The 15356-nt window shown below is 47.3% G+C and overlaps 1 protein-coding gene across 1 annotated transcript; it reads right to left on the reverse strand.

Annotated features, from left to right (window-relative positions):
- Positions 1-1118: 1118 nt before the first annotated feature.
- Positions 1119-10713, reverse strand: LOC123397492 (centromere protein V). The gene is made up of 2 exons (XM_045092019.1): positions 10049-10713; positions 1119-1440 (listed from the first exon to the last, which is right to left on the reverse strand). Exon 1 carries the CDS (start codon positions 10505-10507, stop codon positions 10085-10087), a length of 423 nt encoding a protein of 140 aa, XP_044947954.1. The 5' UTR covers positions 10508-10713; the 3' UTR covers positions 1119-1440; positions 10049-10084.
- Positions 10714-15356: the final 4643 nt, after the last annotated feature.

Below are 15356 nucleotides of genomic sequence, written 5' to 3' on the forward strand. Positions count from 1 at the left end.
AGCTTTAAAACTCACAAAGAGAAACACCAAACAAGAACCAAGAAGTATGATGCAAGGATGCAAATGGTTTGAGCTCTCAACGAACGATACGATCAAGCTACTCACTTGAGAGCCCCCCTTGATAGTACAACAATCTATCCTAAACGGAAAACCTATCAAGGGCAAACCTATACCTTGCACCTCGTCCTCTTGAGCTAGATGATGATGACCTTGGCTTCCTCAAGATGGACCACCTTTCTTGATTGCGTTGGCTTGATGAAGACTAGTTGATTGCTCCCCCATACTCACTATGGGTGAGCCACTCTTTATCATATCTTCACAAGTCCATTGCCACCACAATGGACAGCAAGCTTCAAGCATGATATCTTCGTGCTGATCCACTTGAACTTGCACATCGCAATCTTGATGACGATCACAACTTGACGTCATACTTCATGGGTTGTATGAGATCTTCTCTTTGACGCAAGCCCATGGAAACACACCTAACCCCCACATAGAACTCTCACGAACACCATGGGTTAGTACACAAACACGTAATGGACAATGCTTACCATACCATGGGATCACTTGATCCCTCTCGGTACATCTTGTACGCTTTGTGTGTCGATCATCTTGATTTACTCTTTGTCTGAGATCTTGATCAACCTTGTGTCTCTATGACCATTCTTTGGATAATACCTTGAATACCACCTTGGTCATCATATAAACTCCTTGAACCCAACAGATGGACTTCAAGAAGTGCCTATGGACAAATCCTATAAATATAACTTAAGGCAACCATTAGTCCATAGGAATTGTCATCAATTACCAAAACCACATATGGAGATATATGCTCTAACAGTCATGCATGTCAATAAATGAGGCCATCTATGATACTAGTTTATGATACTATGCACTATGAAGGTAGTATCATACAATAATATCATATGCATGATACTACTATATGATACTCCTCACTATGGCCAGCCTAAGGCATTGCCATGTCATCTATAGTCCATTTTTATAGCTAACATGTATAATAATTGTTAAAAGAATGTATTACTTTTTTATTATATGTCCCATCTTTCATTCTCACAAAGTGTCTAGGAGCACGTGCTAGAGCTGGTTCTTAACTTTTCTTTTCGAAAATGAGGCATCGCCCCGGCCTCTGCATCGAGTGATGCATGCAGCCTTTTATTAAACACGAAACAAGTCTGAACCAAGTACATAGCGGTCTTGAAAAAGAAAAAGATACAAGGCGTCTATCACGCCGCAACTGATAACGGAAATAATCCTAGATGACTATCCACCTATCCTTTTAATATGTCGCCATACAAACCGGTTGAAGATACCCTGAGCTACCATCTCTCGTCGGGCACACCCAGTAACCAAAGGCTCCCTGGCTTCCACGGGAGTGAGCAAGGACCACGTGCGAATCAAGTCAGTAGCCCTGAAGATAACCTGCAAAAAGTGAATATAGTTTTGTCTGTTAAAAACTAAATCATTTCTGCAGTTCCATGCAGCCCATAATAGTGCAGAGGTACCAACACGAATAAGTTTAGCATAGTCAACATTGACGCCCTTCAACCACGTCCCAAATAACATGTTAATGCTAGTAGGAGGGCAAATGTTAAAAGCAATATGGATCAAGCGCCATAAAAGTTTATCCATAGGACAATCTAGAAAGAGGTGCTTAATAGTTTCTTTATTCTGACTAAAGCTGCATCTTTAATTTCCTTTCCAATTACGCTTGGCCAAATTGTCTTTAGTTAAAATAACTCCTTTGTGAACAAACCACATGAAGATTTTTTATCTTAAGGGGAACTTTGACCTTCCATATATGCATGGATTTTGGAATAGACGAAGAATCTATGAGGTGCACGTACATAGATTTTATAGTAAATATATCATTAGTGGTCAACCTCCATTGAACACTATCAGGGCAGTCAGAAAGGCTAATGTCCATCAGCCTTCTGACTAGATGCAGCCATCTAGTCCATCTGTCACCAATCAAGGCTCTACAAAACTGAATATTTAGAGGAGTCTCACACAATACTGTCGCAACGGATGCCTGTCGACGTTGGGCAATATTGTAAAGCTGTGGATACTGAAGAGCCAAGGGCTCTACCCTAGCCATGTATCTTTCCAGAATCTAGTTAATTCACCATTTCCAATGATAGACCTAGTTCTGTTGAAAAATGCAGTTTTAGACCTCATCATACCCTTCCAAAAAGGAGAGTCAACTGGTCTTGTGGTGACCTGAGCTAAGGTCTTGTGTTGTAGGTACTTGTTCTTCAGAATTTGTACCCACATACCTTTTGTTCCACAGATAGTCTGAACAACCATTTGCTAAGCAAACATCTGTTCTTAACCTCTAAATTCTCAATCCCCAAACCTCCTTGGTCCTTTGGTCTGCAGATAATGTCCCATCTAGTGAGCTATATTTGGTCTTGACCTCATCACTCTGCCAGAAGAACCTAGACCGATAGAAATCCAACCTTTTTCGCACCCCAACTGGTACTTCAAAAAAGGATAGAAGAAACATGGGCATGCTTGATAATACAAAATTAACAAGTATCAAACGTCCTTCATAGGATAAAAGCTTGCCTTTCCAGCAGCTTAATTTTTTTCAAATCGGTCTTCGATACATTTCCACTCCTTATTTGTCAACTTTCGGTGGTGGATAGGGACCCCTAAGTACGTGAAAGGTAAATTACCACTTTCACATCCGAATAGTTGATTATAAGTGAGTTGTTCTGCTTTTGCGTTTCAAAACAAAACAGTTCACTTTTGTTAAAATTAATCTTCAGCCCAGATAGCTGTTCAAATAATCACAAGATGAGTTTCATGTTTCTGGCCTTTTAAGATTATGTTCCATAAAAAGGATCGTGTCATCTGCATACTTTAGAATAGAGACACCCCCATCCACTAGATGTGGTACTAGTCCCCGTACAAGGTCTTTCTCATTAGCTCTCTGATCATGAGTGCCAACATATCTTCAACAATGTTAAATAAAAATAGGAAACATAGGGTCACCTTGTCTAAGACCCTTCAGTGTCTGAAAGAAATGACCCACATCATCATTTACTTTAATACCGACACTTCCTTTTTTTATAAAAAAAGTCGATATGCTTGCGCCATATCTCACCAAACCCCTTCATACATAGGGTTTGTTGTAGAAAAGACCATTTCACTTTGTCGTATGATTTTTCAAAATCTACTTTGAATATCACTCCATCAAGTTTCTTGGAGTGCATCTCATGCAAAGTCTCATGTAAGACCACGACCCGTTCTAGAATGTTATGTCCAGGCATAAAGGTCGTCTGCGTATATTGCACCATCGAATGGGCCATCTTAGTTAGCCTATCCGTTCCCACCTTCGTGAAAATTTTGAAGCTAACGTTTAACACACAAATAGGACGAAATTGTTCAATCCGCGTAGCACCCTCCTTCTTTGGTAACAACGTAATGGTACCAAAATTCAGGTGAAAGAGTTGTAAGTGTCCACAAAACAGATCATGAAACATTGACATCAGGTCTTTCTTGATAATATGCCGACACTTCTTATAAAACTCAGCCGGAAACCCATCTGGACCGGGAGCTTTTCCGTTCCTCATACCCTCAATAGCCTGTAACACCTCTTTCTCCAAAAATGGAGCGGATAAACTCTCATTATCGGCCTCTCCGACTTGAGTAATATCCTCTACCCGATGCTCATACATAGACACAAAACTATGATCTGGAGCACCAAACAACTGTTTCTAATAGTTCGAGATATACAATTTTAGATTCTCATGACCTACTATTGTACCCTCATCCTACTCAAGCTGCAGAATCCTCTTTTTCCTATGTTTGCCATTTGCAATTAAGTGGAAAAATCTGGTGTTATTGTCCCCATGGACGATTGCCCTTACTTTGGCTCTAAGTGCCCATTTCATTTCCTCCTCTCTAAGGAGGACTCGTACTCTTTGTCCAGCCTCGTTCTTTGAAGACCGTTCGTTTTCATCCAACACACAGGTCTCTGCCTTACGATCCAGATCATCTATAAGTTTGAGAAGTCTGTCTTGCTCATCCTTATAAATCCCAAAGACATTCTTAGCCCAACCTCGTAAAAATTGTCTAAGATGTCGGATCTTGTTTTGTCATCTGTCCACGTTTGAATTCCCACCCACTTCCTTGTTCCATTCCCTATCAATCATGTTCATAAAGCCCTCACGTGTGAACCAACTAGATTCAAAGGAGAAACCATCTTTTTCCCCCATATGAGTGGCATTACCAGAGTCTAGCAAAAGTGGAGTGTGGTCAGATATTGCCCTTTGAAGTGCTCGTACCGTTACTAGCGGGAACTTCTGTTCCCAATCAATGCTAGTAAGCACCCTGTCCAACTTTTCAAAAGTCTGATTTTGTAGAGAATTAGCCCAGGTATATTTCCTACCTGAGAGATCAATCTTCCTGAGGTCCAGGCTCTATGATTCTGTTGAACATAAATGGCCATTTGCCATCGAAATTATCATTGTTTTTTTTCATCAGCACGCCTGATGATATTGAAGTCACCCCCTACCAACAATGGTAATTTCTCGTCACAAATCCTAACCAGATCAGCAAGAAAGTCGGGTTTATGCTCCGTCTGGGTTGCACCATAAACAGCAACAAGAGCCCATTGAAACCCATCTCCCTTAGGTCGAATCCTAAATTTGACCGTAAACTCCCCTAACACCACTTCTCGCACTTGAAGGGTTTCGCATCGGACTCCAAGTAAGATCCCACCGGACCTTCCTCTTGGAGGGAGACAGTGCGAGTCGAAACCAACTCTTGCTGATAAAGAGCTTAGGAACTATGATGTGAAACTATCTCGCCCTGTCTCCATTAGCGCGATAAAATCAAGACTGTGCTCTAAAGTCACCTCTGCTAGGAACCTAATTTTAGCCAAGTCTCTCAGACCTCTGCTATTCCAAAAATTCCTCTCATGTTTCATCATGGAATTTTTTTGCAGTCTTAGATCTAGCACTTCTACGCAGTGTAGAAACCAGATACACTTTCCATTTCCAAGTTCGTTTTGGTTTTTTCAGAAGCAAACACCTGGTCCATATAACCAGGTATTTCTATGCCAACATCACAAAACTGCCCATTGGGTAAGCATTGATCATGAAGATCATCATCTCCCTCCTCTAGAGCATCCATTGGGGCTAGATTCTCACAAAGCAAATTCAGCCCCCCAGTTTAGTGATCTCAGAATCGTTCATTGGTTGCCCTACAGCTAAGTTCCGAATAATATCTAAAGCCCTATCGACTTCTAAGTCCAGTAGGTCATTAATAGATTTTGAAACTTCTTTACTCGTGTTACCCAAGGTAACCCCAACAGAAACAACATTATCTATAATTTCATGCGGTGAAAAATGAGGAATGGAATGGTCTGTGTTAATTGACATACCTGTCGAATTTTTAGCATCCTTCACTTTTGCAGCCTGCATTGCACAACCCATCTGCAAGTCGTCCGCATCTGGCTGAGTCTGGATCCGCTGACTAGACCTTCTATCCGGAGTCATCGGATTCAGAATACCGCCAAATGCTATAACTCCGTCAACAGAGAACTGTGCAATACCTTGCTTGGTTGCCGCCACTTGTGCACTATCTATGTCCACCTTCGACACCAGTTCCAATCCATCCACTAGGACCGAAGCATTAGTCTTAGGAGAGAGAGGGCTGGACTGCACACCTCCATCCAGCACCAAGTTGTCCACTATTCTTTCGTCAGGATCGAAAGTATTGGAGTTGCAACCACCATCCAGCGCCATGTTGCCAACCGTTCTAGCTCCAGCCAGATACTCCCCAAGTGACACAGTCGGTAGCACCTGCTTAGGTTGCGAAATAGTAAGATCAGCCTTACCCCGTGGGTTCTTCCCTGGGAACCTTGGTAGCCTAGACTGAAGCAGGCCCTCTTTGTCCGCCGCCCCACGTGCTCCTCCAACCCTAGCTGGCGTGGAAGCGGGTTCGAAGGAACCAAACCTCAGCTCGTCCATAGGTGCATTAGCCGAGCGGCTACCCCCTGCACCTGTATTAGGCGAAGACAGTGTGTGGTTCGGCTCCTTAGTGTTCACAGACGGTTGATGATGTTTTTCTGACTCCCTTGAACCAACAACATCATCTCCATCCGTCATATGGACGTCCTTGTCTGTCACACCCTCATCGAACAACAGAGGACTCTCAATCTCGAGCTGGAGAGTATATCGCATTCCCGCATGAGTCCATACAACCTCATCCGGAACTAGCTCAATATCAATCACACTAACCAGCACCCTCGCAACACCTTTAGCTCTAGTGAACACCATGTCCACTTCCTCTGTTTTGCTAATGAGCGACCCCAAGCTCCAAGTAACCAAAAAGTCATTGATCGCCCTGGACGAAGCTCCCGTGAAGCGAACCCAAATCTGAGGTAGAGGCACTCCTTGTGGCTCCTCGCTCTTACAAGCATCAAACTCAAGCACACAATTAGTGCTAGGCACTCTGCACATGCCAAACTTGAGCAGACGAGCCAAATTCTCTTTGGTAGGGAAAACCACCTTGAGTACATTTTCTGCAATCAAAACTGGTTCCCACCTGAATGTCGAGGATACCAGCTCCCTTAGCTGCTGCACCACCTGCTCAACAGTCATATTTCCACGTGACACGGTAACAGTACCAGTGAAACCTGCATCCGGTGTGTGAACCGTTGCCGTAGCAGCCGGCGACTCAAAGAACATCAGTTCCTGACAACAAACACCATATGTGGTCACCACCGGCATTTGTCCAATCGTAAGAGGGCACTTAGTTGTGCCATGCTTGGGCTTCAAGCAAAACACACAAAGCTCGGCCTTACATTCGGAGACAAAGTGCCCCGTCTCACTGCACCGATAGCATGTCATTTTCTCCTTCTTGCGCGCCCATTTGGAGGGTCTATCACCTCCTTACCCCTTGCCAATAGCAGTGTTCTTATCGACTGGAATAGGATCAGCCACATTGCCATGAGCCTGGATGAGACTGGAATCCTTGTCCGCCTCCTTTGTCGGTGCCTTGTTGGGTTCATCTTTTTCCACTGGTACATCCTGAGGAGGTAAAGGGGGCTTCAGCTTCCTTCCTCCCCCTCGACCACCCCAGTTCTGTCTGAATCTTCCTCTCTTCGGATTTGGAGGACCTGATATCCCCGGCACAAATTTGCCACGCGGTGCATTGAACCCATTGCCACCTCCTCCATTATTCTGCCATGCGTAGCCACGCCCACCGCTCGAGGAGGAAGACCCTCGGTGCTGACCATCCCCATAGGCGTTGACACCATCATCGCCCCAAAGTCCACGCGGCTGCTGTCTGTTGGCCTCGGCCAATGCTTGAGCGCCAGCCGATGCAGCAGAAGGCGCCGTCCTACCAGACTGCTGGGAAGGGCGATTCCCCTGCCCCGTCAGGCGCGTTGGAGGCTGCGCTGGTGGCGGTTGATGGCGATGACCCTGTCCTGCCATGGCCTCCGAAGAAACCCCGATGGGGAGTATACGTGCTGCCCTTCCCGATTTCAACGAAGGGAAGCCTTGCTTTGGTCGCTTAGGAACCCTAGTCCCTGGCGGCAGGAGATAAGTCTCGTGCTGTACGACGATACTGCATGGATGGGCAACGACAGTAGCATGGGCTTTGGCCTGGTCCAAAGACCCCAATGCTACATCGGTATCGCATGAAGGAATATCGACACGGGCTTGGGCTTGATCCTCGGCCACATACCCAGGTTCCACGAAACCCAAACCTGAAAGTGTCTCCTCAGGCCCGCAAACGACGCCCAAGGAATTCAAAAAAATTCTCCTGGAATCACGCGGCTGAGCGGCGTGGCATCGTTTCTTCTTCTTCTTTTTTGACAGGATTCCAGTAATTTTGATTGAAGAAATAGGAAAGAGTACAAGGTTGGAGATTTACCTTAGGGATCGGGCCGATCCATGGTTTAACCCCCTTAGTCGTTCCCATCTTCTTCTTCACCATCTGAATGTCCGATGCAGACTTGCTACCATGAATGATCGTAGCCGGCATCATCGAGTTGGGTTTGTACCTCGCGTGATCATCAAAAGAAGGGCTATCCATCTCTTCCCCATCTTCATCTTCTTCATCCTGGTCAACCAAGACCCTGAAACGACCTCCAACCCGAGTAGATTTGATGGTAAGGTCGCATACCGTGGCCGGCTCATTGTCGATCTTTCTCGGTGACCATGGGCTCCGCACGGACACACGGAATCCATCGCGAGTAGATTTGATGGTAAGATCGCATACCGTGGCCGGCTCGTTGTCGATCTTTCTCGGTGACCATGGGCTCCGCACGGACACACGGAATCCATCGATCTCCAGCTCGTCCCCCTCCTTGGGGATCTCATGTTGTTGCAGATAAGTTCCTGCCAAGATGTCATGTTCATCATCTCTCACCGTAATCCAGCGCGAATCCTGGTGGAGGTAGATGAATCCACGACGTTCGGTTCTTGAAACCAGAGCATTGTCCATGTAGGAAATCTCCCATCTCCGATGAGATGCGCCATCAGCGGTAGACAAGAGAGATGCCGCAGAAAGATCTGTCCTGGTCTCCCCGCAACGCTCCCTGCCGGCGATCTCACAGATCGCCTAGCCGATCGCCTCGGGCGGCATAGGTTGGGTGACCAACTAAGAGCCGGTTACCTTCTCTCTCCCCTTCTCTTTCCTCTAACTAAGCAAAATATACTACTTTATTTTTTATAACCAGCTCTATTGTACTTGCTCTTAAAAGTGTGTTAGCCACAGAACAGTCTTGATCTTAAGGCCACTGGCGTTTAGATTCGATTGACAATGCAAAATGTTCAACATTTTATACCTGCGGCATATCACTCTTTTGTTACTGCAAGATGGAAATGAACAATTTGCAAACACTATGTTCTTGGTTGACAACATGCTTAATGTTTGCACAGCCATATAGTGCGTTTTGATGACCGGGACCAACTGCATAGGGCCCGTATGAACAAGTGCCAATAATCCTGTGTAAAGAAGTGTAGATTACTTCCTTTTTCAGTCACCCACAAGTTCTACACTGGGCGACAAAACCAACAAAACTTGCACTAGATCACCATCTGCTTTGTGAAGCATAAAGGGCAGGGCTAAAGCCTAAAGGGACTCAGCAAATTTGGTGCTGAAAGAATATGCTAAGGCGATCCCTTCCAGCAAGTCTACAAAAAGATTAATGCCCCCTCTCAAGCTGATCCATTGTACCATCTGAGAGCCAACCTCGTACCAATTAAACTTGGCATCCATTTGCCATGGCCTTCATCTTCATCCGCTGCTCCCAAATATGCCCGAGAGCCGTCTTTTGCTGGAGAAGCCGTGGATGACCGGCAGAACACCGCGCTGAAGAGCCTCAAGCTTGGAGGGCAACGAAGCATCTTTGGCAGAGTCTCGGCATGTCTCGTGGATCTATTACAGATATTGCAGCATCTCCCGAGCTCATCTGTATTCATGTAAACTTCTACTTCCTCCGTCCCATAATATAAGAACGTGTTTTAAGCTACGGAGTATGTTGGAGAGTGATGGTAACCTGTTGGCCAAACTAGTAGTAGTATTTGTATGTTCATTTCCCTTCCCTTTGCGTTGTTGAGCACTTGAGCGTACTTTGTAGTGACACTTGTTTTCAGTCAATTGAAGAACTCTGCTTCTCGTGTGCATTAACAATCATCAGGGAAGGTAAGCCACTATCGCAATAGCCTCTCTCTCTCTCTCTCTCTCTCTCTCTCTCTCTCTCCCTAGAGAAGGTAAGCACAACTAAAACTGTTATTGTTCTCTGAATGTCCACTTCCTGAAATTTTACACACAGTGGATATGTATAGGGCTATAGGCTCAGTCTCATCCCATGGCTACTGAATGAAGCATTGCAACACGGAGTCTAGACATCCATTAAGCACAACGCAGAATTCATCCAGCAACCACCAACCAAACTTTTCACTAACAAGGAGAAGAATTCAGACTACCATATCCACGTTTATTCTCACATACTTTTCGCTAACAAGGAGAAGAATTTCAGCCCGCAGCCACGAACCAAACTGACCTGAAATCCTGAACCGCACACAGGCCATGGCAGGTCCTACTCGGCTGCCGCGGGCTTGGAGAACTCGGAGATGCCGCTCCCCTCGATCCAGTCCTCCCAGTTCCTCCCGTCCGCCTTCCTGTACTCGACGTGCGCCAGGGTGCCGGGGTCGATGCAGGCCGCGGTGACGGCGAAGCCGTCGGGGTTGGACCTCGGGATGTAGAACGAGGTGATCCCGCACACCTTGCAGAAGGTGTGCTTGGCCGTGTGGGTGCCGAAGGTGTAGGTGGTGAGGAACTCGGCGGCGCCGGCCTGGAGCGCGAACTTGTCCTTGGGCACGACGAAATGGGTGTTCCCCCGCATGGAGCAGTCGGAGCAGTTGCAGATCCACGCCACCACGCTCGCCGGCGCCTCCACCTGCCACCGCACGCGCCGGCAGTGGCACCCGCCGCTGTGGACGACCGCCGGCTCCGAGGCCATCGTTGTTGGTCTCTTGGGTAGAGGGGGAAATGGGGGATATGGATGAGCTCTTGCTCGAAACTTGTCGCTCGTCGGGTTCAGTGGTTTGTTTAGCTGCGCCGGGCTGATGCCACGCGCTCCTCGCAAAGCGAGACACTCGTCAGCGGTGACGATGACCGGACCGAAGCTACTGTACTGTGGTGCAGAAAGCGGGGTGAATGGTGCCGGCTGCGGCTGGGCAGCGACCAAAGGGCCCGGTACTTGTAGAGTAGTGGCCCAGTTAGCCGGTGATGGTTCCGCGAAAGAGGCCCCTCACCTGCTCTGTTCGCACACCAGTTTTGACAAAATTCAGTGTTTTGACTTTTTTAGGAAACTTGAGCATGATATTTTTTCCAACCGGGCATTCCCTTTTTTCCATTCAATTGCACAAACGGAAAGACAACAATGTATCAAATCATTAAAGTTTTATAGACATCTAATCAAAGGCAGCTATAAAAAAACAAATACGTGTGCTACAAATCATCCGACTGATTCGAGCATAAACATAAATCACCTCCGTGGTCGTTAAATGCAATCCATTACAACCATTTGCTTTTCTCTCCACGGATCCCGCATCACAATCTCCGAGCCTCTCCACCATAAGTGCATGTTGCCTCCATCCATCCCGAAGTCCGGCGCCGTCTTTCTGCCCGCTGAGGGGCTCGAGTCGGGCCCTCCTCCTCTCCCGATCCCGCTCCTACGCGGTCACGCCGGGCCGCACCGAGGCGTCTTTGCGGGCTCGAGCAAGCCCCCTGCGCCTTCCTCTCCTTTCGTCGCCGCCGGAGGCGTCGCGGGGCAAAGCCCTGGCGGCACGGCGGGGCGGGACCCCTCGGTCGTCGTTCTCGAGCGTGGGGGCGGTGCTGCTCCGCTGCTCCAGGCGGTGATGCTGCGGTGCCAGAGGATCCTCCCTTGGCTTGTGGATCTGTGGTTGCGGCGATGAGGGCGGTGCATCGGGGTGGCAGCTCCCTGTTCGAGATATTGGCGGGCTGCTCCTTTGGTTGTCGGCTCACGGGCGGCGCGGGCGGAGGCAGCGAGGGTCGGCCGTCGCAAACAGCCTTTGTTGATAGTGGTGGTTGGTGTGGGGGTGTGCCATGGTGAAGGTACGACGGCGTGTCCGCACGCCGGTGTTTGCTGGCAATGAAATTGGTGGCTCCTGTGTGGCGGTGGCGCCGTCGTCTCGTAGGAGGTGTGTGGGACAATGGGCTTGCGGACCGGTGGAGTTGCACCGCCGGTTGCGTGGGGGTGCTCGGCGAGGTGGCTCCAGGCGAAAGCCTAGACGGCACGGCGTCCGTGGATGTCATTTTCCTCCATGGGGGTCGTTATGGAGCCTCTCCTCGCCCAGCACCTTCAGAGCATGGACATTGGGCGAAAGCCTAAGACTCCAAAGTGAGTCGGGTGACGGTGTCGCTCTCCCACGTTGCTACCCCCTTGGGGCGTTACCTTGAGGGTCATCGGTCTCCCTCGTGCTTTGCCGGAGCTGGACATGCACAACATCATGGTCGGCAGGTGCCCGACTGACGATGTGGATGGTTGGCGTGACTTCTTGTGTGGTAACGATGGCCGCTTCGAGCGGAGTTGGTTTGCTGCTGAGTTTTGGTAGTCGGTCTCATCCGGCGTGTTCGAGGGGTGGATGTGCCTCACTTTGTCTTTCTGGACTCGAAGTTGTTGAGGAGGGGCCCTTGCGGCGACGATGACATGAGGCGGGTGGTCAGTTCTGGCGCTGTCTCGGTGCAGGCTCGGTGCTTTTCTCTTGCAATGCTCGTCGACAGAGTTGTAACTACCTGGTAGTTGGCGCGTGCTGTTGACTGTTTGGCATTGGCCGGCATGGGCCTCGGCGTTTGCGTGCGGTGAGGGCTATATTGATGGTTGTCGATGGCGGAGCCGGAGTCGCCCTTGTGTAGGCGTGATGGCGATGACACCGGGTTGCAGCATCGACGGTGTTCTCTCCTCGACGAGGTGAGCGCGTTCTTATGTGAGTTGCCACGTCGCCCCGTGTGTCCTGTTTGGACGTCTTGTAACGATTTTTGCCCTATTTTCCGTTTATCAACCATCCAATTCTCTTATTAATTAATGAGATGAGGCAAAGCTTTTGCCTCCATTTCAAAATAAATAAATAAGCGCATGCTACTACTGCCCCGCTTCTGCAAAGTTGTTGTCCACGATGCTCTCTTTCTCGCTCCACTGCAGGACCAGCGACCCAACGATGCTCCGACAAACCTCCATTGCAACATCGACAACCCTGGCGATGCTTCATTAGACCCTCATCGTAGCACAGCCTGGTGCAACAGTGCTCCAACGCAGCTTCATTAGAGCAACTCCAACAAGCCTATCCATTCCGTTCGCGTGCGTCCATTTGATTCGCGGCCGATAGAAAAGTCGGCCCAACACACCGACCCAAACAGACGCGCGTCCACTTTTCGTCTGCCTGCCGACCCATTTCCGTCCCATTTTTTAGCCTGATTTGCGTCGGCGCGTCATACGTCTCCGTCGTATCTATAATTTTTGATTGTTTTATGCCAATATTCTACAAGTTTCATATACTTTTGGCAACTTTTTATACTATTTTTGGGACTAACATATTGATCCAGTGCCTAGTGTTAGTTCTTGTTTGTTGCATGTTTTTTGTTTCGCAGAATATCCATACCAAACGAAGTCCAAACGTAATAAAAACTTACGGGGATTTTTTTGGAATATTTATGATTTTTGGGAAGAAGAATCAACACGAGGCGATGCACGGGGGGCCCGCAAGCCGTGTAGCCGCCACCAGGAGGTACGGCGACAGCTGGTAGGCTTGTGGCCACTCCTTACGACGGTTGGAGCCCTTCTTTCGCCGCAAGAAAGATAATATCCAGAAGAAAATCGTGTTAAAATTTCAGCCCAATCGGAGTTACGGATCTCCAGAAATTTAAGAAACGGTGAAACGCAGAATCTCGGAGCGCAGAAACAGAAGGACACAGAGAGAGAGATCCAATCTCGGAGGGGCTCTCGCCCCTCCGCCGCCATGGAGACCATGACCAGAGGGGAAACCCTTCTCCCATCTAGGGAGGAGGTCAAGGAAGAAGAATAAGGAGGGGGGCTCTCTCCCTCTCTCTCCCGGCGGCGCCGGAACGCCGCCCGGGACATCATCGTGTGACGGCGATCTACACCAACACCTCCGTCATCTTCACCAAAATCTCCATCAGCTTCCCCCATCTATATTCAGCGGTTCACTCTCCCACAACGCGTTGTACCCTCTACTTGAATATGGTGCTTTATGCTACATATTATTATCCAATGATGTGTTGCTATCCTATGATGTCTGAGTAGATTATCATTGTCCTATCGGTGATTGATGAATTGCTATGGTTGGTTTAATTTGCTTGTGGTTATGTTGCTGTCCTTTGGTGCCCATCATATGATAGCGCACGTGGATCACACCATAGGGTAAGTTGTATGTTGATAGGACTATGTATTGGCAGGCTAGAGTGACACAAGCTTCAAACCTAGCATAGAAATTGATGCATATGGGATTGAAGGGGGACCAATATATCTTATTGCTATGGTTCGGTTTTACCTTAATGAACGTTAGTAGTTGCGGACGCTTGCTAATAGTTCCAATCATAAGTGCATAGAATTCCAAGTAAGGGATGACATGCTAGCAGAGGCCTCTCCTACATGATACTTGCTATCGATCTAGTAACGTAGTCAATTGCTTAGGGACAATTCCACAACTCCTACCACCACTTTTCCACACTCGTTAGACTAACGTATTTGTTTCTTTATCGAACCAGCCCCTAGTTTTATTTACGTGTTCTTTACTTTCTTGCAAGCCTATCCTATCACTCCTACAAAAGTACTTCTAGTTTCATACTTGTTCTAGGTAAAGCGAACGTAAAGTGTGCGTAGAGTTGTATCGGTGGTCGATAGAACTTGAGGGAATATTTGTCCTACCTTTAGCTCCTCATTAGGTTCGACACTCGTACTTATCGAGAAAGGCTACAATTGATCCCCTATACTTGTGGGTTATCAAGACCTTTTTCTGGCGCCGTTGCCGGGGAGAGATAGCGTGGGGTGAATATTCTCGTGTGTGCTTGTTTGCTTTATCACTAAGTAGATTTATTTGCTGTTCTAAGTTGTTCTCTATCTTTAGTTATGGATATTGAACACGAAATACCAAAAAAATTAGGTGTACTTGCTACTCATGGAGATGGGGAACCTCCTAAAACCCTCGATGCTCGTTACGTGGAAAATATTATATACTTCATTAATAATCCTGAGAAAGCCCCATTCAATTATATAATGGGATACACGTTGGATCAACGTGAATACTTTAGGGATTATCGCTTGACTCAAAAAGGGAAACTTTTATGGGATAAAATCCATTTGTTGAAACGGTATGCTTGGGAACTATGCAAGAGACATGGTGTTACTTGTTGCTCTAGGATGAAGGCTCCACACCTTCCCTTTTCTTATCAGTTTAATGATCATAGAACCTTGTCTTCTTATGCTAATGGTATATATGATTACTATGATGTGGATCAAATAGAAGAGTTTGTTGCTTTTATGGGTGCTTATGAAATTGAGGCTCTGTTTAAAGGGTATGATGATAATGATGATGCTCCTTACCGATCTGAAAATTTGGCTATGCTTCGTTATTGTTATACTAATTATGAATATAATGCCCATATTGAACGATTTAAGGAGAAATCGTATGCTGCCCAAGAAGAGACTATTATTTTGCAGGAAACTATGGAAGAAGAAATTGCTGAAATTGTGAGCTCAGTAGATGAAAAAGATGACGAGGATAGCGAAGAACAAAAGGAGGAAGAACGGACTAGCTACCCGTGTCCAC

Source organism: Hordeum vulgare, chromosome 5H (assembly GCF_904849725.1).
Source record: "Hordeum vulgare subsp. vulgare chromosome 5H, MorexV3_pseudomolecules_assembly, whole genome shotgun sequence".
In the NCBI taxonomy this organism is placed as follows: Eukaryota; Viridiplantae; Streptophyta; class Magnoliopsida; order Poales; family Poaceae; genus Hordeum; species Hordeum vulgare.